The 25,785-nt window shown below is 38.4% G+C and overlaps 2 protein-coding genes across 9 annotated transcripts in view; one reads left to right on the top strand and one right to left on the bottom strand.

The window, feature by feature from the left end:
- ect2l (epithelial cell transforming 2 like) overlaps positions 1 to 25,785 on the bottom strand; it is a 70,543-nt gene that overhangs the window by 1,616 nt on the left and 43,142 nt on the right. The window contains exon 22 of one of the 2 annotated variants that reach the window (XR_013654192.1): positions 16,562 to 16,637. The gene's annotated coding sequence lies outside the window, so the exon portion shown is untranslated. Of the gene's footprint in view, positions 1 to 15,521; positions 16,638 to 25,785 lie in introns of those variants that run through there. The other variant, XR_013654191.1, reaches the window with a different exon arrangement.
- The window catches only part of filip1l (filamin A interacting protein 1-like), a 78,544-nt gene that overhangs the window by 25,807 nt on the left and 26,952 nt on the right, over positions 1 to 25,785 (top strand). For 4 of the 7 annotated variants that reach the window (XM_078943105.1, XM_023964840.2, XM_078943123.1 and 1 more), the window contains exons 2-4: positions 4,876 to 5,200; positions 5,695 to 5,868; positions 5,951 to 6,129. In XM_078943105.1, coding sequence (XP_078799231.1) covers positions 4,886 to 5,200; positions 5,695 to 5,868; positions 5,951 to 6,129 — 668 coding nt within the window. In that variant the 5' untranslated portion in view covers positions 4,876 to 4,885. Of the gene's footprint in view, positions 1 to 4,870; positions 5,201 to 5,694; positions 5,869 to 5,950; positions 6,130 to 25,785 lie in introns of all 7 variants that reach the window. The other 3 variants (XM_078943109.1, XM_023964838.2, XM_078943111.1) reach the window with 1 other exon arrangement.

Below are 25,785 nucleotides of genomic sequence, written 5' to 3'. Positions count from 1 at the left end.
TGTTTTATTATGCTTTTAGGGTCTTTTTGATTTGACGAGCCAATGGCCCAAAATGTCTCAACATGAAGATCGTTTTCTCAATAGTAGACAGCTGAATTTATAAAGTCCCTTAGAGTAGCATTTTTCTCCCTAATTTTTGCTGTTGATTGTAAAAGTTTAAAAACTTTGTTCTGCGGACGTTGGACATTCAAAAGCCTAAAGACCTACTTTGTTAAAAAAAAGATAAAAGTGATGATAAATGATAAAAGAGTTTTTGGTCTTAGTTGCAGTAGCATTTTTTAGAATTAGCATTAGAAAATTAAACTTAAAATTGTATTTGAGTATTTATTTTTTAAACTGCTGTGAATCGGGGGCAGATGAAAAAAACGATGTTTAAGAAAGATGGATTTGTGACATGGAAAAGATGATGGGGCCAGACGCTCCCTGCTCTGCTATATTCTGATGCTTCAACTTTTTGACGACTACATCCACGTATGTGTTTGTTTTCCTGGTTTGAGCTGGCCTCTGGCTCAAAACCTCTGGCAAAGCTCTTATATCGCTCGCCTTTTTAGTTGCATGTTAGGTTAGGTGTGAGGGGCTGTGAGCTGGCAGGAGAACCTGTAAACAGAGAGTTTTCAGTTATGGATTATGGGAAGTGGGGACGGGTTTCCTCTCAGAGGGAAATCTCGAATAAACTACTGAGGCTGTGCAGAAAATATGTTCCAAAAAACAACAAAAGTTGTTTAAATTTTGTCTATAAACCACAAAATTACATTAAAAGAGCACTGAGAATACTTTAAAAACAACTGAAAAGATGATCGCAGTGGGTCTTTAATCATTTTGTGTAGCTCAAACTCAAAAACTTAAAATGTTGTTTTTATCAAAAATGCTCTACTTTAAACCTTTGAATATTTTTAAAATGTGTTTTTTTTAATTGTCTATCACTGTGATAATACTTTATTAGCTGTACTTGAATTGAACCTTTTATCCCAATAATAAGAGGTGCGTCACCCTTTAAAACACGAAAAACTGGTTTGGGGTTAAGAACAAGCTACGAACAGAACATTAGGGTGTCCACTCACTCCAGATTTAATCCTCACCAAACTCTACACACTAAACATGCCATGACTCCCTCAGTGACTCCGTTAATCCCCCTTCTGTGCATGCTCACAATGATTCCGAGTCGCTGCATGAAATATCTGCTAGTCATAACATCGCCTTTTGGCACAGAGTGTAACACAAAAAAAGTTTATTCAAGCTTCCCCGATACTATTTGCAGGCTTATGTCATACCTGGACAGTTATAAATGTGTCATTCACCTATTCATTCATGAAAAAAAAAAAAAAACTTTAACGTTAAGATTACAGGTTTAAACACAGCAACTGTCATTTAGACAGTAGAGTATTACTGCAATTTTCAAAAAAAGAGGTTTAGAAAAAGGCTAGCGTTCACATAAACCGAAAGAAAACCATTTATTTTAGCAGCTAATTTTCTAATCAAAACATTCTAAGTGAACACTAGGAGGTTGTTTGACTTACTTTTGCTCTGGAAGGCCTATCTAACAGTTTTTTTCAAAGCACAGACTACATTTGGCACTGCTGCATCTCAAACTGTGTTTGCACTCTGTGTTTACTTAGTTTTAGATTGTGCTCAAATTGTTAGCAGGTGACAGGATTTTGCTTAACATCAATTTGCTCCGCTTTCATTGTATCAGCTGTCAATCAGCGGACTCCCGCTTGAGCAGCATGGTCCTCTCTCACATTCAAGCAGTTTGTTATGGATGGAAATAGCTGTAATAGCTTGATATTAAAGGTTGATTATGCTAATCAAAAGCTTTTAGAGTTAATTAGCCTTTTAGCCAGCTCGAATCTTCAAAGAGAAAAGACTTGAACGGAGTCGTGCTGTTTGGATAATAGCAGAAAGGCATTTTAACGCCGTAGCTACAGTTTGACACATCAGTTTTGCGTCAGTCCAAGAATACAAATCTAATTTCTTCCAACTTTCCAAAACCCCAGTAACACAGATCAAAAAAATCGAGAACATGACTCACTGGAGATTCAACATGAGCTCAAAACTCATTTATGTGAATCCCAAAATGACTTGGAGCCATTTTTCCTGTCCCCTTGGTGAACTTTTTCATGAACAATGTGATATATTCCTGATCCATCTAGGAGATTTTGCAGATATGTGATACTTGCACATGCAGGAATCCCAGCGGGGCAGCATTACATGTCAAGGACTTGTGGATTGGTAGCAAAAAAATCCATGCTCAAATCTGCGTCTTTTTGTCCGTCAGGTGTGGCTTATTGCGTGCGTGCGGCAGCATTTTTATCAAAGTGGATTACAGATTCTCACTGGTTCGAAATGTCCTGAAAGCACAGAGAACAAGCTGTACCGTATCCTTTATTATCTGAACAGAAAAAAAAAACACTGGTAGTAAACACACACACACACTTTTACACACACATGTAAAGGAGCTCCGTCTATCGCCTGTAGCCCAGATCCGTGAGTAAGCTTGTGTGGAGTCTGTCTTTGGCTGCAGGGAATTACCTCAGCTCTGAATCATGTGGCGCCTTGCCTAGAGTGTGCACAATGCAATCAGCCAACCATCTTTCTTACTCATAAACTGTCAGAAGGCCTCACACTGAGGCTGGACACACACTGCATGAGGCTTCAACCCAACGGCTTCCATGTTTCAATGAGGGCGTCTCGGGCAAACTCTGACGGAGCGGTCTGCGTCTTTTTTTTGGCCTCAGTGGAAACTTTTGAGACATTTCTCATTCGATAAAGCAGACTTTGTTTTCTTAGAGTTGGAACAGCATGCACACAGACACAGATCGTGAGATGTCAAATCCCAGAGTAATATAACGTGCCTTTCAATCAAACTTATCACTCCAATTGGTTCAATTTTTTGCTTTGCATTAAGGTTTTAAAGAGTATAAGTCGGATTTTAATCCCAACACACCTCCATTTTTCCCTGTGCATGCACAAACATGTTATGAAACGGCCTTAAAGAGGAACAGACACTTCTAAACTGACTTATTTGGAAACATTTTCATGCGAGCTGAGCCTGATAGACGATGATGTAATGCTTCTGGGCAGAAGCAGGTCTTGGCATGCTTTTGATTTACTTTGTCTTTGGATGCATTAACTTTTGCTAACCTGGAATAGAAGCTTTAAGCTCCACTTTGCCGTTGGGTGTTCGGCTTGATGCAATTATCTGTTTATACAAGTTTGATTAAGCAAAATTAACTCAAAGAAGGGTCAGTTTAGAGTCCAGATGAGACAAAAAAAACTTACTGCAAAAACAAACAAACACGTAGCATGATACTAATGGCGGGACTTTTGCTGGGACTGATGAGTGTTCAGTCCTTGGCTCCTTTAAGAAAAAAAACTGGAAAATGTAACAGCCTTGAATAATATTATTAGTAATATTATTATTATTAATAATGATCAGTTTTGGTAACTTCCCCTTGCCTCAGTCAAATATAAAACAAAGAGAGCAGAGACGACGTGTTGCCAAGGAAACGTGAAAACTGAACAGTGTTTTTGTAAAAAATAAATTTTCTGGTATTATTTACTTTTGTGCAACAAATGTCCAAAATTTCCCAGAGTTATGAATACAGCTGAGCTTGACTGAAGATTTATCCTTATAGTAAGTCATCAAGGAGCAATTTTGGAGTTTTAACAAATATCTGAAAGTGTTTTGCTCTTATAAGTATTCGCTAATTAGGACATTCTTTTTTTGTTTTTCGATAATTAAGAATGAAGTTTTAATAGTTCAAGAAGATTTCAGGGGAAGATAAGAAAAAATTTGTTTTAAGGGCAAACATGAGAGTCAAAGAAGCCAGATTTTTTTTTTTTACTATGGTGGAAATAATGAACCAAGTTATTGAAATTTGACAGTGGATATAGGCAGGCCTAGCACCAGAGGTCGGGCCGGGCGGGGCCCATTCATGTGTCAGGCTCAATCAGCTTTGCACTTTGTGTTGTTGTACCCTAAAATTACCAAAAATGAACATCAGAGCGTGGCAAAAAAAAAAAGCACATAAACAGTAATGAAACTATTTTAAACTTCTTCAGCATCAGCGAGGCAAGTGCAACCAAGTGCCATGGCAATGAGCAGATCAGCTCCACCTCTCTACATCTGCACTTGGATTTAGCCTAATCAAGTGCGCCTCAAACATTTTCAGGGGTAATAGTTCTCTGGAAAATAACAGTTTCTATGGTATCAAGACTGACCCTGGTTAGAATTTTCAGTAAAATCTGATGCTGCCAGCTTTTTTCCATGCAGACACTTTATAATGACTTTATTTGATCTCAGTGAGGTTTGGTGAACTCTCCTTTTTAATGTTTTTATTTACATTTGAGGTTTTAGCTAGGATTGAGTTTCTGTTGTTAGAAGTTTCATGTGTTTAACCCTTGTGCTATCCAAGGCAGTTTACCATTGGGAGTGGGGTCCGCTGGGGCCGACAAGACAGTGCACTGAACCTTTTTTCTTCAATGATTTGTCATCTTCACTGGTGTCCATGGATTACACAAAATCCTCTCCACCTTTATCATGGTAGAGATCCCATGTCAATGTTAGGGTGGGGTCATCTGGACCCCATAAGATATCACAAGGGTTAAAGTGTGTTTGAAAATATCTAAAAATCGTGTAATGACTATGGGTTCCCAAAACGAGTGACGGCCCTCCCAGCTAAACTCTTTAGGAGCAGGATGTGGATGCATGTTAACGTTTTGAGACCAACATTTTGCATTTTCTCTGTTTTGTGGCTCTTTTTGTTATTTTAAGAATGACTATTTGAATATAAATTAGAAAACGCCCACAGGGGCTAAACCTTTGAATATCCACATTGAAGTTCTAAACCAACTTTTTATCTTTTGACAGCACAGGTGGAGCACCATGAGGTCCCGCAGCAACAGTCTGGAGGACATAACCAAGGCCAAGCTGAAGCAGCAGCACCAAACGGACACAGTTAAGCAATCTACAGGGCGAGAGGATCCCTCTGGAAGGGCAGAGCGCCGCAGTCGACAGCGAGAGCCGCCAGACGACACTGGCACCATACAGCGGAACCACAAGACAGCCAAGAACAGCAGCGGTGCTGGTGGGATCAAGAGCTCCAACGGTCCTCCGAAGGCCGGTCGCAGGGAGAAGGGCAGGGACCTTTCCCGAGATGACCTCGTTTTCCTCCTCAGCTTGTTGGAAGGAGAGCTCCAGGTAATGTAAACTGTAAAGGCGACCACGCCGACGTACCTTAATCTGCTGAACCATTCCAGCTGCCAGCAGGCCTGCAGACATGGCACTGACCCCAGTCGGACACAGGAGTCAGACGCTTGAGGCGGACCAGAGCTGGTGTTAATGAAAAGCTAACAGCTGAGGCGACTTCCTCTCACTCTAACGCCCAATTCAGAAAATCCCCTGGCTGAGTGCCTTTATGTGAAAACAAGCCTGCCTTATTAATAACCTTAAACAAGTTCAACAACAAGAGCTCTGCATGAACCTGGGTGGCAAAATGATTTTTGTAGATAAATTGCCAGCCAAAACGAACATTTTAACTTGGAAAGACCTTTTCTTTCCAGCCCTCCTTGGTTGGACATCTTTGACTCTTTAAAACAACCCAAAAAACAAACGGTATTCCTCCTTGCTCCTGCTTGATTTTTACTTTGACACTGAATATTCCTCTAAAAGAAACCTTGTTTCTTTCATCTCAGGCCAGAGATGAGGTGATCACAGTGCTAAAGGCAGAGAAAATTGACCTGGCGTTGCTGGAGGCCAAATATGGTTTTGTCACGCCGCAGAAAGTCCTGCAGGCCCTGCAGAGAGACGCCATCCAGGGAAAGTCCGACGAATTCCAAGAAGACATCTATGAAAAACCCATGGTGGAAGTAAATGCAGCTCTCCTTTAATGAACTACTAACACAAATGTGTTCAGGAGTTCCACTGATGTGACAGATGTGCTTTCTGCAGCTGGACAAACTGGTGGAGAAGCAGAAAGAGACTCATCGGCGGATGCTGGAGCAGCTGCTGATGGTGGAGCAGGCGCACAAGCAGGCACTGTGCAAGATGGAGGATGAGAAGAGGAACCACGGGGAGTTTGTGAAGAAAAGTGACGAGTTCACCAACCTCCTGGAGCAGGAGCGCGAGAGGTCAGAGGGAAAAGGGAGATAAGCTCACACTTCTCTAGGTGTTATTAAATGACTGCTACTTTTAAAAGTGCTCTGGTAATTTGTTTGTTTACAAAGTACAGTTTCATGTGTTTCAATTTAACAGCTCTAAATAATGAGCTTTCTTTCGATTAATGCTATTTTTTATTTAACACATTGCATTGTATAAAAGTCTTCAGATAACTTGGTCGTGTAGCTCTCTAAAAGTCGAGTTGCAGTAAACACTTTACGTCAGCAATCAGTGCAAAACCGATACACAAAGCCGCATTTCTCTGCATCAGAATCAGGTCATTCACGTTGATCATGTAGAGTCGGAGAGCTGTGATACGTCAAGGGGCGTGTGTTGTATGTAGGTGTCGCCGGTGACATCTCCCGTTTTGATCAAACAAAATAGCTCAAATAATAAGCTTTCTTTTTATTTGGGAAAATCTATTTTAAGCCTCTTTTTTGTCAGTTGCAACTCTTGAAGCGACAGTTATCCTGTGTGTCTCTGCAATTCTAAAAAGTCTTATTTTTAACCTTATTGATTGCGTGAACAGTCAAAAAGAGTTACGACATGTCAAAGACCGTATGTTATTTAGGTGTTGCCAGTGACATCTATTGGGTAAAAGTGCTCAGATAATGTATCCTTCACAAAATAATATTTTGATGTGTTTAAATAAACCCCCCTTCATTTGTCCCTCCAAATGGAAAAATATGGAAAAAGTAGTGTCTTTAAAATCAGACAAACAGCATAGCTTTAAATAGCATCTTCATCTACGGAGGTTTGGAAAGGAGACACAATTGCTTCAGCAAAGTTTTTATAGGTTGATTTTCTTGTCAATCAAAAACGCAAAGCATCCCATAACAGAACATAATCCCAACCAAGAAAATCGGACGCATTCCAAAATCTCTTCTGGGCTTTAGAGGGGTCTTCAAAACTAAAAAAAAAAACAATCTAAAACTTTAAAGGAAGCGTCAATTAACTAAACATCAACCTATTTCTATAAAACCTTTAAATCCTTCACTGGTGAAACTTGCCAACTGTTGCAAATTGAGAGAAACTTGAGATGAAATATTCTTGAAAAATTGTTGCCCCGATTCCTCATGTAAATGTCAGCCTTCCTCTGTTTATTGCATCCTCAGCAATATTAAAAATATTACACACACAAGGGTGTGTGAGAGCACAAACTCACAACGCACGCTCAGCAGTTCATTTCCCAGCGGAAACACAGCTGAACGGCGGCCCGTGACCTGTTCGGGACAATCAAGCCGTTGCGCCCAAGACAGGGGTGTTTGGGTTGGAGCCCAGAGCGGTGTGACGACCGTCTGTGCTTTGTCACCGAGCATGTCGGGAGGGACAGGCTGCCATGAAAAATACTCCTATGTCCAGGGTGGCGCTAATTACTGTGTGAGAAGGACTGAAAGATTTATACAACTGAGAGCAAAGCTAAGCTAGCGGCTCTCAGAGCAATCCATCAGCCTGAATGCCTGATGGTTTCCCAGATTACCTTGGAAATAGGTGATGTGTGTACTTTGTCACCCTTGAATTCACTTGTAGACATACATCTTTATTTAGAGATGGAACAAAGGGAAAATAAATTACAGTATAAAATGACACATCTTAAATTATTTGTTTGCATCTGAATCTGAAATTATCTTCTTAGTACATCTGTCCTGAAAGAAAGCGTTTTGCATAAAAAAAAGGCTTTTCTTCTTCTAGTTTTTGCGTGTATTCAAATAAAAATTGATTTTTTTTCCCGTTCTAATTACTTTGTTTTTTTTCGTGCAAAATTTTTAATTTGCTAATTAATGTTTTTACTTGAATTTCTTACAAAACAAACCACATCTGCTCAGGAAAACCGTTTTAAAGTGAAGGATAAGGACACATGTACAACTTGCAATCCTTTAACACACTAAATGGAAGAGTAATGGTATTGTTCTGTGGAGTTTGTTTTAACAGTAATAAGTACTTGCGATGTTTTGGTAATAATTTATGGTGAAATATGTTTAAAGTTAGTGTTTTAGGGCATCAGAGGATTCTGTAGATAACTGCAAAAACAACAAAAACATTTAAAATGTTAAATTGATTTTAATTTAAAAATTACTTGTGACAGCATATCTAAACATAACAATGGAAATGGAACAATTAAATTTGATTTTAAAATCATTTGGAAACAATAATACATGTGAAATCAAAGTAGAAATAAACCATGTATTTATTAGAGTTTGGTTTTTATTATATTTAATGCATTGATGTGCTAAAAACTTCCCTAAAGCCTAATTGTTCTTGTTGTATTACTTCCAATTTACAAAGTAGTACGTAAAAAAGGTCATGATTAAAATTAGAAAAGAAAAAAAAAACGAATTAGTCCACAAATGTAACCTTTTACAAAGACCCAGAGCTCATTTACTAAAAGGTTAAGACAAGAATGAGAGAAAACTTTGATCATCTGAAAAAAAAAACATGGAGGTAAAAGCAAGAAACAAATCTTGCTTTTACATTTAAGCCATTCAGCAGCTTCTGTTAGACACAACACTCCTTTCAAAATATTGTTACAGGCGGGTTAAATAACCTAAAAAAAAGCCACTTATCACTTGTTTAAGGGAAGCTCAAACAGCCTTGTATGATTTAAAAGCAGCTGCCATTGCTCAACATTTATGGGTTTTGATTTCACTCGTTAATACACTGTACAATGATCCACTTCAGCTGCAAACATTCATTTTTTTTTATTTCCCCCCGAAAAACAAGTAGTGATTACCTCCCAGGGTACATCTAGAGCGTCTGTCTCCTAAAAATAAAAATGTTCATTTAAAAGCTACTCCTTTATTTTTTATGTTTTGAGGCCTCTTCCTGCAGGAAGCCTGAGATTGACCTCCTTCTAAGAATCACTAAAAGGCTTATAAATCTGTCTGGTGGGGGGGTTTGGGGATGAACTCAGCTCCTTTCTGATTGATTGTCAATAGAGCAGCGGTCCGCCAAGGATGACCTCATTGTACGCCAGGTACTGCGGTAACAGCAGCACCCTTACCATCAACAGATGTTCCTTCACACACAGTGAGGCCTCAGCAGGCATTTTCCTTCACTTTGTTCTTCTGAGCGAGAGCACGGGAAGGATTTTACGACCATATGTACCCTCTGGTGTCATGTGTTGTATCAACTAAAAAAAAAAAAAAAAAGCTCCAATCTGAAGGGATTAGGCTAATGCTGTGCAGTGACACTGTAAGCACATAGAAACTGTACAGTTGCGTGTTAAGGATGACAGCAAGTACCGCAAAACATGAAAACCACGAACTCTGGTGATGTAATGTCAGTGAAATTCACACGGCTTTTCATGGGTACGGTGAAGTCAAATCTGGTATCGTTTTAAAAGAAAGCTCACAGGGAGCTGTTTTAGTTGTAGCTTTTGACTGATCTATAAAAATGATCAAGTAAACGTAAATGCTGGCAGATTAAGAGTAGCCCATTATATATTTGTAGCATCCTATAAATCCAAGCAAGAAGAAGTTTTAATAGACAAAAAAATCTCCATCCGGGTTAAGGAGGAACTAATTTAAAAATACTAAACTTAACATGTGTAACGAATGTCGATCATAAAAAGTTCTAAAAAAGGTGCAATAATCCTGTGTGTCTTGGCTTAGGTGATGCAGATGGTTGATTGTTGAGTTGATTGGACAAAAACCTACACCAGGTATGTGACACTCGTTCTAGAACACGTGTTTAGCGTGTTCTTGAATTTAGCCCACAGTGTTTAAATTGGACAAGCGGGGAGGGGCTTCTTCTCTTTTTCTACTGTTTACAAGCGCATGTCCGTCACCTGCAGTTGCAAGAGGCTTGCTGCAAAATGTTGAAGCCATGCAAATGTTGCAAACCTTGCTCCTGGCTTATTCTTTCACAGCTCTATTCCCATATATGAATGCCTGTCAAATAATTTCGGCTGGGCACAAACCGCAATTATTAATTTCTCCTCCGTAAAATATGTTTTAATGATTGGCACTTCCCTGAAATAAAAGGATCGCCATTCATATGTCACTACCAAATCCAAGTTCCTGACTAGTCAAAGTTTGACCTAGTTTAACTCTCAAAGAGCGTTCAATGCCTAATAGCCCGAAAATGGTCGTAGGAACTTCAGTTGTAGCAACATGTAAACATGGTCGCTCAAGATACAAATATACGCAGATTTACTTAGACTTTCATTGACACGTGTAAACATAGCTTTACAGTAATTGTAACACGTCCACTACTATTGTTTTTTTGAAAGATCTAAGAAGACCTTTGAAGGGGATTCAAATTTCATCAATTAAAGATGCACTCCAATGGAAGTGTTTTAACATGTTTTGTTGTATTTTTTGATTAAGTAGGACATATTTAAAGAAAAGTAAGCTCAAATCTGAGTATTTCTTTATTTGAATCGTTAATAATCAGGAGTAGATGAAAAAAAGCTGTTTGAAAAAACAAAAACAAATTTGTTGCATAGAAAATATGGTGGGCAGGGCGCAAGCTCCCCGCTCCCGCTTTTTTTCCACCGCTGATGTTAGGTTAAGGGTGTGAGGGGTCTGTAAGCTAGCAGGACAGCACGTAAACAAAGAGCTCTCAGTTATGGAAAAGGGGGTTGGGGTTGCTCCGTGCCAACGGTCCCACACACTAAGAAGCAGATTTTTGATTAACTCCTGCAGCTCTGCAGAAACTGTCATTAAATTTGACACAGGATCCTTTACTATTTTGGCTAAAATCGGCATAATCATCATTAAAAGACCAATGGGAACACTTTAACAATAGATCAAAGGATGATCAGAGTGAGTCTTTAATTGAAAGATTCCACCCCATTCCTGGTTTTTATCCATTTCAAAAGAAATATGAGCTTAAAAAAAACATTTTTTGGGGTTTTTCATTTGAAGTATCAATGCCATTTTCTGACGTTTATTAAATTGTATTTATTGTAAGCAATATCCGTTAGCATTTTCTAGTGCATAAGCAAGCGAAACTAATTTTGTGGCAAAGCTGTAAAATCAAACTTCATACTTAAAAAAGTATGAACTAATCATAAAAGACTAGCTGTTTTTTTGTCCAACGGAAAAAAAAATTGGTTTTAGATTTAAAAAAATCCATCTGCCAAGTAATCTTCACTTATTTTGCTAGATCAAAAGAAAAGTAATTGAGAGAAACAATTTTAGGCCACACAAAATAAAGTAGCTGCAAATATAGGAACATATAATCTTTATATCCCAACAGTTTACAGAGCACAGACATTATATGCTCATGCCATCTGGTTAACTTAAACAGAGGACAGGCGTGATGACATCACTCATGTGGATCAGTTTGAGGACATTCCTCTGTGATGGCCTCACCATTACGCCTGAGATGCTTATTATCTAGACCTGCCCTTCTCTTTGAAACCGGCTCTCTATTCTTTTACGATCTGCGATCTTTGGATATTAATGAGGGCTGTTCAAGCCTCTGCAAGCTAACCCTGGGTGGCAGGTCTTGAACTTTGTGTTTTTTGAGCAAATGACGACATGTTTTAGGAAGTTGTGGAGCAGCTGCTGCATTGTAAATACGCGAAGGTCATGTGCAAACACGAGCAGGATCTGTCGGCACTTAGGCATCGTTAAGATTTTATCCGTACTCTCTAAACCAATAGGGAAAAAAAGCTCCCTTATTCATCAGGTAGAGCAGGTATTTGATGGTGGAGCTCCCAGCAAAAGTTGTTGCATATTTCCTGACTCTGTGGAGGAGAACACCTGTATTGCTCCAATGAATCACCCCTAGAAAAGTCTCTCAGTGTACTGAATATTAAACATTCCTGTAAATGTTTTCAATCTGCCGAAAGATGAATGGAGATCAAAGAGGTTAGTTTTGCCATAAAATATCCTATACGTGAACTCTGTAGTACATTCTGTGAAGTTTTAAACAGTTCCTTATATGGAAAAGGAAGTTGTTCCTCAAACATTGAGTGGCATAACTTAGATATTTGCAGTTCTGCTTGCTGAAGCTGGATCTATTCATGTCTGGGTCAGTTATCACACAAATGCAACACATTCAACAGCGCTCCTTAACCTCGCATGACCTGACACAAGTGGGAATAGTTGGTTTAAAACACACTATGCTACTTTGTCTCCAGATGTGGCAACACATCCCTGGCCTTAGGTAACACTGAGAGCTCTAAATATTTTTCATGGAGTGCCTGCTGGAGCAGCCCAAAAATGTGGAGTGGAGTTTTGACTATACGGTCTTAGATCATGCAAAGTTCAGACATCCGGGAGGAGTGCAGCTGTTTCTTCTCCACAATTCAAAAGCACAGTGAGTAGGTTCTGACCTCTGAAGAGAATACCACGTGCACAACTTCATGGTGAAGTCATACAGTCGTAGCATTACATACACTTGATGGGTAATTTCTGACGTCACCCACTGGTTTCTGCCAAGCAGATTGTAGTACACTCCACCCGCCTCAACAATGTGCCTAAGCTGGAAGTTGGGGAAAAACTGGAAATTTCTGTTGGGCCCATGCACCTGGATATTAGAAAACCGCATGCACATTTGACCTCTCATCATGTTTAATAAAGGATTCTCATAAATCAAAAAGATCCTTAAAAAAATTGGAAATAAGTATATTTTTAGGGGTAAAATCTGATTTTTTTAACCCTTGAATTAATAGGAAATTGCTCATTTTTGACACCAGCCCCCACTGTTTTTTTAAGGAACTGCAACATTTGGTACCCTGTGGTCCAAGTCAGATAGGAGCATATTACAAGGTTTCTGGGTAGACCCCAGACTACTGTTATTTATCTCAGCTTTTTTGGAAATGCCTTTGTCCACTTCCAGAAGAACTGAACAGAACAAGGGATGGATGGATGAAGGGATGTACACTTAAATGGCTGACCCTAAGAGTCCTACTTATAAACTGTTTTTTTTTTCCATTACAGAAGTTTAGTTTCTAACTTTTTAAGTCTAAATCTGACCCCAAATTTACAGCTTTGTTAGCACAACAAAATGTTACAAATGTTTCAAAACAAGACGTATTTAGGAACAGAAATGTATTTAGAGGATAATATTTAAAGCCTCAGCTTTGTCAATATGCTGTTCTTTCATAAAAGTAAAAAAAAAATATGTTGTACAGATTACTTTACGGCAAGGATTTTTTTCAGCCAAAAGGTTTGGATTTTCAATATTCAAATCAAACCAATCTTTATTTATATAGCACTATTCATATAGAACACCAGAATAAAAACATAAAACAACCACAACAATATAGAACTTTAAAAAATATAAGCCCCTATCCCCACCCCACACAGAGCCTCTAATCCCCTTCATGTTCAAATATTGTAGTCATTAGCTGTTTCCATAACACATATGCGCAAAACTATCAAAATTCTACAAATGTCGAAAAAACACAATTTCACAATTACACTATTTCCATTAAATCCTAACTGTGTGAATAAAGAATAACCTACTCATGCGATATGTCATTAAAAGCAGGGTGATGGGTGTGAATAATACTTTGATTTACAGCAGATACATTCAAATTTCTGCCACTCCACTAGCGCTCATCATCTATTAAATAAGGTGTTAGCGATTTATTCAGGCCAAGGAGCGGCAAGCTCCTTACACGTGGCCTCTCACAGTCCCAACCGGGAAAGGAAAACAAAGACGTACATGGATCTATTTGTCTACAAGTCCAGCCATCAGAATGAAGTAAAGCAAAGAGCTTGTGGCCTGCCAATTGTAGCTACAAGCTTTTTTAAACTGCATTTTTTTCGTCAGTTCTTGACTCACAACGATTTGAATAAAGTAACACTCAGACATACAATTTTAAGCATAATTTCCATCAAAAAATGTCCTCCGTCATCAGAAAAAGTACATCTTACAATCTCCAAAAACACAGTTTTCCTCAGAGTGGATCTTTAACTAGGATTAAGATTAAACAGAAGATAAGAAAAATAATGAAAAGGAAGACAAATGGGACCACATTCTGTTTCGTTTACTTACTCTTAGTGGATGTTTGTGTATGAGGACATTTGTCCCTGCAACACTCCCACACAGAAGGAAAATCTGACAAGCCACTGACCCAAATTGGGCTGGTCAGTAAACACTCCCTTCTCCTCTCTGGTCAGATAACAAGCTGATTTCTCCACAGTCTTCTTGACCTCAGTCTCATTTGTCTAAATCTCCTCCAATAAAGTTGATGATATTAGGGGAATTCATACTCCTCTCCTCACAAGAACGACAAGGCCTAATCTAAGTTCAAGGGTTAAGGTTAGTATACATGCTTTACTTTCCATAGGTTGCAAAACCCTTTTAAAACATCAGTTTGTGTACTTTTTTTTATTTCAAAGGTCCCACATGTTTGAAGGTGAAACATATGAGCTTATAATGCAAGTCTGCAGTGTGCTCCATAAAGGAAAAATTAAAATCAGCAACAGATGTTTATCAGTGGCGATGGAGACGAGTTCCAACATCTGCATTTCACACATGTGCAGGTAGCCCTCAAAACGCAAATATGCATCACATGTTGGCTCTTAAAATGAACTGTGTTTGCACATCAAAATGGTCCCTCCATTCCATCTGTAAACCGGGAGGGTAATTAAAGCCAGCGATTTTTCATCGCATGACGCAATGTGATTACATCTCCCTGACAGAATGCAGCGATTAGACCTCACCAACCACAAGAGCTCCAGAGTGGCTGCTTGTACTTTTCCCAGCCATTTTAGGGCTTGTTAGCAAAGAAGGATCAATCTTTAAATAAAATACAGCAAAACGGTTTTGTTTTTATGTTGTAGAGTTTTTGCATAAAGTCTTAGAATTTCAAAACATCTTATTTTGCTCATAATTTACTTTGGTTTTTACCACTTTTTATTGAACTCTTTTGCTTTTTAATGGTCTAAAAACCCACTAAGAAAATCTTTTGATCGATGTAAAAGCTCTTTTGATTATGCCATTTTTAAGGACAAAGTTCATTAAAAATTCACCTCTGAGTTGTGAGACAATATTGGAATTTCCAGTCGTACGGTTTGGAACCTGATGCCACCTCAAACGAGGAAAACAAAGACATACATGGATCTATTTGTCTGAAAGTGGATGAATCAGAATGGAGCAGAGCAGAGAAATTGTAGTTTATATGTAACAATTACATCTTTTTTGTCCGTACCTGACTGAATAAGGAAATACTCAGAAAGAACATTTTAGGCGTAATTTTCTCTTTATATGTTAGAATCAGCTTTATTGGCCATCAAATCTGGCACCTGTGATTTATGCTTTTATGTTAAGGACAAAGCATACAGAGACAAGGCATTAGTGGGCTTAAAAAATAAAACTAGTAAGATAAGGATAAGATAAAGGAATTTACAATATTTAAGCCAGTTCAAAAGTTCTCATCCTCCATCAGAAAAATGCCACAAGAAAATGTTAAAAACATCACTTTCATCGGAGTGGGTCTTTCAAAGTAGAAGTGGTTTTACCAATCAGGCTTGAATCCTTTGACATGTTAAAAAAAAACAACCGAACGCTCAAGTTGAATGGACTTGACAAATGACTCGTGTGACTGGGAATTTGCAGGAGTGATGTATGAGCCATTCTTTTATTTGTGAAGGGAAATAGCACCAAGGGTGGAGAGGAGTAGTCAAGGAGTGGATAAAAAAACTAAAAAAGCAGCTAATGTAGCCTTAGCATGACATTCTAAGGCTTGCTGTGAACCGTGTATGGCCTCTGCCAGAGCTGTAGACAAATGATCCGCAGACTGAAGCTGCAACAGGCCGCATAGAGCAGGGCAGAGTTGACTTGGCAACGGATACTTTTACAAGCCAGGAAAAAAAACTCCCATTGCGTTTGTTCAGGGTGCCATTTTGAGTAAAAGTTTGGCATACCAGGGCAACAGAAGTCCATTTTCCCCCCTCCACTCATGTCCTGTCAGGCTGGAAGGAAGCAGCAGCGTGAAACTTTAGGTCCTAACAGATGGCAGCTGCAGCGCCTGAACAATAGGTCTGTGGCTGTGATCCGTGCCAAGGAAGTCGTGATACTGAGTGAAATATGAAGGCAGGAAGGAGCCTGCCTGCGTCTGCTAAAGCTAACATCTTATTTTGGTGAATGTACATGGTCAGGCTGAACTGTGAAAACAGGGGAAGTAAATCATGGTGGTGACAGGTGAGTCTTTTCTTCTTGACAGAAGTGGAGTCTCTCAAATGGACTTACATAAGCAGTATATGGTTGTTTGTAGTCAGGTCTGTATGCAAAATGGAGCATACTATACTTTAAGTCTATAATAAGTGATATACTAAACATAACTTATCTAATATTTTGTATGTGTTATTTATTGGGTTTTCACCAGGGACTGTGGCTCCTGCACCGCCCAAAAACATGCTCATATGTTAATTGGTCAATCTAAATTGTCCCTAGGCATGAATGTGAGTGTGCATGGGTGTGTGATTGTGGACACTTTACCCTGTGACAGACTGGCCACCTGTCCAGGATGTCCCCTGCCTTCGCCCACAAGTGGCCGGGATAGGCTCCGACAGCCCTGTGACCCCGAAAGGGAACAAACACGAGAAAATGAATGAATAAATTAGGATATTCTTGAGATTTATCCTGCTGTCTAACATTATTATTTACTTCAAAACAAAAACAAAAAAACAATAGATTTAAGAAACTCTTTTTGGTAAAACAACAGGTTTTACAAATATAATAAAAACATTTGAATCCTTTCATTTTTTTTCTTTTTTTACAGGTAAAAGGTCCAACACATAAGAGTTTCAAATATGATTAAAATGAATAAAGTTTGGTCTTGATTACAGAAGGGGTTTATTCAGACATACCTCTGGCTTGTCTGAAGATTCATAACTCCTGTTGTTAAAGTAAAATAAGTCCAACACAAGAGGCCCTCAGCTCTCATCTGTTTGCCCAGCTGTTGGACAGGCCAAGTTAAAAAAAACAAAAAAAAAAAGTATTTTTCTGGTCTCAAGCTAAATGGCACCCATAAACCAGACCAACCTTTATGAAAGCCTTTTAGGGCAGCCTAACATTTAAATTAATGAAATATTTTATTGTATTTACATTCTGTAAAAGTCATTTAAAATATTAGAACATAACATGCCATATTTGGTTGTCCAGGGTTTAAAGTGATTTCTAAAAATCGAATCTGTATAATTTAGTACTAATTTTTTTTTGCATAACACAAAAATAATGGTGCAAGGTTTTTTTTAGTTTTTAGTTGTTGACTAAATTTAAACAAAGTGGATGCAAAAGGAACTTTGGCAAAATATGTAAAAAAAAACAATTATGAGGAAATAAAATTAAAAAAGGAAATACCCCTTTGCTTTAAAAGCAGAATCTCTGATAAACCTGTTTAGTTTTTCATTACATTTTTACAAAAACAAAATAAATCTTTAAGGGCTGGAGATTTTTTAAAAGGCTTTTAAGTTTTGGACCTTCATTGCTACCCCAGTTACTGCTCATGTGTTTTACCTAAGATCAAGGTCAAGCTTAAAAATCGATTCCATTGCTCTAAAATACTAAGAAATAACCAATTTGTCTAGTTTGTTGTATCACGCTGGTCACAATCAAAGTGACAGCTGTTTATCTAAAGAACTGTTTTGATTTTCAAATGTTGTGGGTGAGCATAACTACAAAGTCCCATTCTTCAAAATTGGATGAAGTTCATAGAAAAAAAAAAGTATTTCTAGGGGGGGAAGGTATATTTTGTCTGTAGATCTGTTTCTTTAGGCCAAAAATGATTCCTTTAAGGGAATTCAAAGACCTTCTTGTACACATAAGGATCAAGTTTACACTACTGTTTTGTTGTTTCTAGCACAGGTAGCAACCACGGGGCCAAACAAACATATCTACAACAAAACCCACACAGCAGGTCGACCAACACCCTGAATTCACACCCAGTTTCCCCTCTTTTGAATAGGCAACCACTGATTAGAATTTATGTGTTTGGCTAATTTGGAAATAGCTTTTTTTAAACTTTTTAATGCTTTTACGACGTGTCAGAGAGGTTTGGTTTTAATCAAACTTGGCTATAGATGACTTTTCCTTGACACCAACAAAAAACAAAAAAAAAACTGAGATCACGCAGAGTTGTTACAAACGAATAAAGCTTTTTATTAGTGGTGAAGAGAAGCTGCATTTTCTTGTAGTCGGCTGTCTTTCTCATTTAGGACCTCAAATGAGTTTAAGTATATCAGGTTTTCTTCATTGGTACACATTTGTGTCCAACAAAAGTTTGCTTTGCCAAGGAAGACAGCGGTTGAGTGTCAAGCTGTGATATAGATATCAGTCATTTCGAGCTTTGGGCACCGAGGAACAATGGGGAACTGTCAGAGGGACCACCCGATCCCAGTTCATCCAGAACTTTGACAAGAAACCCCAGAAACCAAGAAATAGGAGCCACAGGTGGGTTTTAAATTCCCTCCTAACTGATCTGATGTAAGGTGCTGGAGATGATTGATGAGAGATTGTTTTTTTTTGGGAGGTTATGAGGTTGGAAGACAGTTGGCAGCGTGCCGTTTCTCACATTTTCTTCCTTATTATTAAACCCAACGGGAAATTGAAAAACTGTACTAAGATTTTTCTTAAATGCTGTAGATAAAAAATAACAGTGTTTTAATTGTTTCATCTTTTACAAGCCTCTAAAGACCTTTAAAAACTCGCAAAAAGGCAACTTAACTTTCTGTCTTTTGCATCTCAGGAGCTGAAATCAATGCCAAGAACATAAATACTGGGAGGCAACAAGCACAATGGCCCCCATGGTTCATTCTCCTTATTCCTGAACCACAAAATAAAGGGTCAATTTCTTAAAGCAGCTGTTTCATAACAGCGAAACAAAACAGGCTGCCCTTTCCCCCCCTCTGAACCACATTCTTCCTCTGAGTTTTTTCCAAGTATTTTCAATGTGAGCCCAAAGCTGTAATTACACAGCATTTCTCCAAAGTCAACGGATGCCGTCGAATTAATTGTATTCTAGAATCTCTTAATTTAAAGTGCAGTTGACCCGCTGCAGAAACTAAAACAGCTGCTTGTGTCCTCAGAAGATGGAGGGATAGAGACATCCAGAGAGGTTAAAGCCTCACCCTTGAAGATCAGAGTGATGAAGTCAGACAATATTGATATCCCGGACAAATGCTTCTGAGCTTGTCACTGAGAAGATTCTGCTGACAGAGATGGAGGCGAGGGCGAATAGGCAGGTTGGGATTGTGACCAAAGCTTGGAGGTTAAAAAAAAAAAAAAAAAGCGTTTAAAGGGTCTATCCAGTTTCAGGAGCCTCTGATGATTTAGATTTTCTAGGGTTCAAACGTGCAGAAGGCGGTGCAGTATCTGCGGTTTGGACAAAAAGCAGGCGGAATGTAAATGCTGTGTCTGAATCTCTCTAATTTAATGTAAGTATAGCATGAGCTCACTCTAAAACCCCACAGTTGTTGTTTTTTTTTGTTTGTTTAAATGACCGGCTTACTTTCCTGAAGTCTAAATGAGTGTATGATAACTACAGAACAAACAAAGTATTTTGTAGATTTATTTCCACTTCTCATAGCAAAAGAACACAAACTCTAATATAGTATTTTTAAACAAGAATACAGCACCCGTGTTGAAATTACACAGTGCTTGAACCCCCTGGTCTGTTTAATGCCCACGTGTGGCCTATGTATTTAAAACATCCCAACAATAAATACATTATTGTAACTACAATAAAATTCTAAAAAGTTGGTGCTTATTAAGGGAAAAAAATGTAACTTAGCTTTTTATTATAGCTAAAATACTAATGATAATAAACATTTATTACATAATGGTGTATTATAATGTTATTTCCCCCGGGGGAAAAAAAAGAAATATATATATATATTTGCTCTGTTTAGGCATCTCTTCACATTCCTTTTAAAACTCTGCTCTCTGAGCACCAGCCCCACCCAATCCACGTCAACGAGCGAGTATTCACATTGACGTCACAAAAGGGGGAACAGCCCCTTCCAGGAAGAGTCTGCACATCCAGCACTGCTCCCAGGCTAACACACACACACTCCACCAAAAGTTTTATATGCACAGTATGCACATCCATCTTTGCAAAAGTTCTGATGTTGTTTGTTTTCGTGGGCAAGACAGACGCTATGTCTACGCCGGCTCTAGGATGACTTCATGAAGTGGGCAGAACCCCCAATGAGTGAAAAGCGGTGCCTCAGAGATCGAGTCGTCTTACTTCTACGTGGAAAATGACTTTGCAAAAATAACTCGTATTTCATCAAAAAATTGTTTTTTAGTGTGCCAAAGGTAATACTTATCATACACTATATTACCAAATGTATTTTCTCACCAATCCAAATGATCAGAATCAGGTGTACGACACTTAGTACTTTACAGCACATTTTGGAACAGCATATATAAAATAAACTTCACATTTTTACAATTACATGACCAACGCAACTACTTGTTTAAAGCATGAGTTTAGTCTAAACGGCAATTTCCAAGGCAAATGTTTTTTTCTGAAAAGTCCGATTTGACCATCTCTTTGTAGCCTGACAATGTCTGTCAATTTTTTTTAAAAACAGCATTTTTCTGCAAAGACAAGCAATTTGCAATGTAATCTTTCTTTTCAAGTTACACAGTTTAAAAAGTTTTACATCTTAGAATTTTTGTACACATTCATCAATATAAGGCAATACAATGTTTGATGCAATTACACATGCGGATAGCATTACACATCAACAGTGTTTATAGAGAATGCCCCAAAATACATGTAATCAGTTGATAAGATTCCAGAGTTAGAGGTTTCAGGGTGTATTCAAACTGGGAAAACTGTTTGGTTCGGAACCAGTCTGCTTAATCTGGTCCAGATCGAGTCCTAAACCTTGTGTTTATTCTGTATTTAGACTGCCGTCAAGGCGACTTTCTTGTTTCGGACTAAAGCTTCTAAACAAAACCATGTGACTAAATATCTCTTTACTCATTGGTCAGGGATTTAGAGGGCGGGGCAAAGAAAATGATGCAAGTCCTGTGCTTTTAGTTCATTCAAACTTTATATTTCGCTCACAAGTTTTGAATGTCTTTATTAACGCCAGACTCACTAATTTAAATTAGGAAGACAGCTAAGAAAGTAAGCTAAGTGTTTATGACACATAAATTTTTGGGAAAACAGTGAGAAGCAATGTGTATCACGATAAAAGTTGTTTTGATGAGCCTGCATTCGTCCGACCACATTTCAACGAGTTGCTCTCAGACTGAGGAATCTCAGAGCAAAGCGAAGCTCAGTCCGATTGGAAACAAACCACCTCCAAAGGAGGGCCAGAGAGCAGTTCTTGGTCCTGGACCAGGTTCCGCTTGGGTGCATTCAGACGGAAATTTGTTGCGGATTATCAAGGGAAACGAACTTTGGTTCACTTTAAGCGGACCAAATGTGTCCAGTTGGAATACAAACATTAGGCACATTTGTCTTAACCCTAAACAGTTTTAACATTTTTGAAATAGCCAATTTTTGTAACATCTTGGAACAATCTCCGTTAGTTACCAGTTTAACTTGTAAATAGTTTTCGTTCCCACCATTGACTCTACATGAAAACAGGACTGAGTGACTCCTCCTCTTTGCTTTCCAAATAGAAAGAATCCAATAGACTTCTATTGACAAATAAAGAGCTATGATTTGTCAAAAAACTACATTTTTTAATATGTTCTTGCTACTCCTATTTTTTTTGTAGTGCAAGTTTTAAATTGGCCAATCCGATGCCTCCTTAAAATTATGTGGTGCCTACTGGCCCCCACGTGGATTGTTTAAAATATTAGATTGACAGATTTTGTGTTGCTTGACAGTAGACTCCCGCATTCAAGTAGATGTGGACTTCCAATAAGTTCTCTCATGTTTGGCATGAATAGTTACCATAGAAACACCAACTCAGACAGACTCAAATTCCTAGTGACTGCTATTGTCTGGCTGCAACATGGCAGTGTTCGTATCGAGGGGAGAAATGTAAAAAAGTAAGCACTTTTCTATGGGTGAGGTCACACTTGCTCAATTTGTTCAATTTGTGATTGTTGCAGATTCTCCTATGACCACTGGAGACTGGTTTCAGAAGTGAGCAATTCCATCTTCAATATTGAAAAATCTGACAAAACCCCCCATAATAAATTGATGTACAGATGGTTGCAGAAACGTTTTTTGAAGTGTAGATCTTAAAATCATTAGGGGGGGGCAATTTTGATTGGCAAGTGGGTGGATCCATCAATATTCATTTTTTCTTCGTTCAGCCCAAACATCAATTTTTTTTTGAACATTATAGAGTTGGGTAAGGTAAACTCCAGTGAACATGGCTAAAGCACACCAAGGGTGCTTTATGGTATTTAAAATGCTGTAGATCAGCCCAGTTTATACCTTTCTTGAGAAAATACAACATTGAATGTGACCAGGACTATGTTGCAATAGTTTTAGAAATAGCAATCATTTTCATTGCCATGTCTACAGTTTTTAGGTTAGTGCTCTTCTGTTTTTCGCCTGTCAGCGGAGGAACATGTAAAGGTCTTGTGAGTTGTGTACATCAAACAAGAAAGGTGATAATAATATAGTCCTTTCAGTCCTTAAACTTTAAAGTGTGAAAAGAGGTGGATTGTACTCCGTTGTTGTGTAAACCCGACACACCGAACAAAATCCTTTTCTGTTTTGGGGAAAAATAAAATTGAGAAAGTAACTCAAAGGTGTAAGTTAAGTTTTATGGATCATTGCCAGCAGATGTTTTGGGGCTTTTTACTGAAATCCAGTAAAACCTCTTGATGGGGCTCTCTGCCAAAGCTAATTGCTCCGAAAGAACATAAAAATCACCATCAATCCTCATCATCACGGCGGCTCAGTGGACAAAAGCTGAGCCTTTGTAGCCTTTAGTGCTAAAATGCATCTCTGGATTTCCTCCAGATGTGAGCCATCTGTTGTGTTCAGCCACTGAGGTGAGACGTGTGGTGTCTGTCCCTATGGTGACATCACCCTGCGCAGAGACAACTCAAAACCGCCATTCAGGACATTCATTATTAACTTCACCGTTCCAAGCACCGAGGTGTCCCAATGGTGCACTTTGTCAACAATAAATGAGCTTTGTACCACAGAAAGTTCAATACTGCCAGAAGTCCTCAAAGAACATGTACATGATCATTTCCTCTTCCAAACTAAATAAGCTTCACATTTTAAAGTCACAAATAGCAAAAGAAGTAAAACAGAAACTATATAGCTAACCAAACAGAGGAAGTTAATCAACGTCTGTGTCTCCTGTATTTACATAGATCTTCAATTGCTAGCAGATAATTGGGTTTAATCTATAATACTTGGCTTGGATAATTTTGAATCATGAATAATTTACAAGGTTTACTCACCATGTGGCGACTAACCCTCTATTACTCACCAAAGAGGAAAAAATACTTGCAACTGGTGAGTGTTAATTTCGGACCCTTCAAAATAAAAGTCTACCGGGATAGTCTCATTTTTCCATAGAGAAAATTTTTTATCGTCATATCCTTATTGTTTTATCGCCCAGCCCTAATTTTAACTATTGCAGGTTATTTTTGGAACATAACTCTCACAATTTAAGAACCACTATATTATAGTGCACAAATTCTGTCAGGATAAATTATGCATAAAAAAATGTAATTATTGAGAAGAAAAAGAAAAGGTTTAGGATGGAAGTTACGTTTTCTATTTCCTAGGGGGGGCTTTGCAAAAAATAATTGAGAACCACTGCTGTAGCTTAACAAAACCAGCTAGTTTTCCTCTTCATGCGTCTTTTTTTCCCTGATTGGTGCTTTTTACTGCCACCAGTGGGCAGCTGATGGAGTTGCAGGAGTTTGCAGGCGGTTTGGTCCACTTCAGTTATAGGTTTGTTCTGCAGAGTGCCATGTGTGACCCTCACAGTCATATTCCTTGTAAAAAATTAATATGGATTTATGGCAAACAAAAGCCTGACGACAGCTCTGGATTTATCAGTGATCTTCAGTATCACTCACAGCTCAGACTGACAGTAAATATATTGGGACCCAACTCGCTTGAGGTAATCCATCTCAGATCCATCTGCTCTGTTTAAACCTGCATTTTCATGCCAAACAGCAACACTGAGGTTTTGTTTTTGGACAGCATCCAGTGACACCAAGTTACATCATTTCCAATGAGCACTTAGACGTTTAAATGTGCCAATGTGAAGCAACTGCTGGTGGGTGTTTTCAGAGTTGTGTTGTGCAAGAAGTCCAAGCAGGAAAACCATGGTGACTCGTCTCCGGATTACTAATGTAAAAGACTTTTCATTGATTTTTAGTCTGTTACTGTTGTATTGCAGAGAAATGTGTACCACTAGTCTTGATACAGGCTTGCAGGTGAGCTTCATACACTGAAAAGACGTTCTGGCAGCAGACTACAACTTGATCCTGCGTTCTCTCATCATACAAAATGGTGTTTATTTAAAAAAAATTAAAAAGTGCAACTGTTTTTTTTTTTCTGTGCTAATCTATTTTGTAACCCTGTTTATAGATTTGGGATACTTAAAAATCTTTGTTTTTTGTCCCGTGTTGGTAGCTTGCCAACAACTCAAGGGGATTGATGGTTTGTTTTGGGGTTTTTTTGATAAGGAGAGGGGTTAAATAAACTGAAGGTAAGTGACATTATCCAATAATAATATTTAATAATTTCAACATAAATATAAAGTAAATCAGTTAGTTTATGTTGATTCACCAATTGAGAATAGGGTGGTTTACGTTGAATGTGTAAATGGTTAAAGAGTTACAGAAATCAAAAAAGGGTAAATGTCCAGATTTTATTTTTGTTAAATTATCTTAGCATGTGTCGTATAAGAATGTATGATATAGGTTAATAGATAAACAAATAGACCCACATAGATGTAAAATAGTTGTTCAGCCAACTGAATATACAATTCTAGAATAAGTAAAATATAATAAATCTTCTTCCATGAGCTAAGTAAAATATTAAACTCAAGGATCTACTGACTCCTTATAGTATTATGTTTGCATGAGGGAACACCCAACCAAATCCCTCGCGTGCATCATCTGTTTAGTCACACAAAACATCTTAGGTAGATCAAACAGGACTTATCGTTTAAGGGACAAGACAGTTGAAAACACGTCCGATGTTTCAGAGATTAACATTGGTCTATTTAGAAGCAGCCTCTTCTGTTTCTTCTGAATTTTTTTCAAACAATCTCGGCTGCTTTCCCAGTCCAAACAGGAAGTGAGAGGACAATAGGAAGACCTTCTGTCCGAGACACTGAGTTGCAGCCCAGCCTGTGTCTCATCCGCATCTCATCATCCTGGGAGGGGTGTGATATCACCTCATCGCACAGACACACACTAATCACTCGCTGATTCCAGCGTCACACACTATTATTTCCACTGCGAGGACTAAAAGGTGAGATGTGAGTGGGAGAACCAAGAGGAGCGGCTGAGCTGGAGCTGACAGCATGAAGAGGGAAAAGGAGGAGCAACTCCTTCAATGGAACTGTGTAAAAGAAGTCGTTATAAAAGGCAGCGGCTGCTGAGGTCTCACTATTTTGAAAAGTTCACTTTTGTCACCAAGAGCACTGAAGAACCAGGAGGGCCTGTGCTTTATAATGTCTGATCTAAACATACATTTGTTTATAACATTTTAAGCGTAAATGTCAAATTTACTTTTGCATCTTTATTAATACTTATAGGTAGAG

This window comes from Oryzias latipes, chromosome 2 (genome assembly GCF_053564925.1).
Source record: "Oryzias latipes strain Hd-rR chromosome 2, Olatipes_Hd-rR_3.1".
NCBI classification, from domain to species: Eukaryota; Metazoa; Chordata; class Actinopteri; order Beloniformes; family Adrianichthyidae; genus Oryzias; species Oryzias latipes.
Note: the sequence above shows the minus strand (reverse complement) of the source record. Positions and strands in the feature narration are given on the sequence as shown.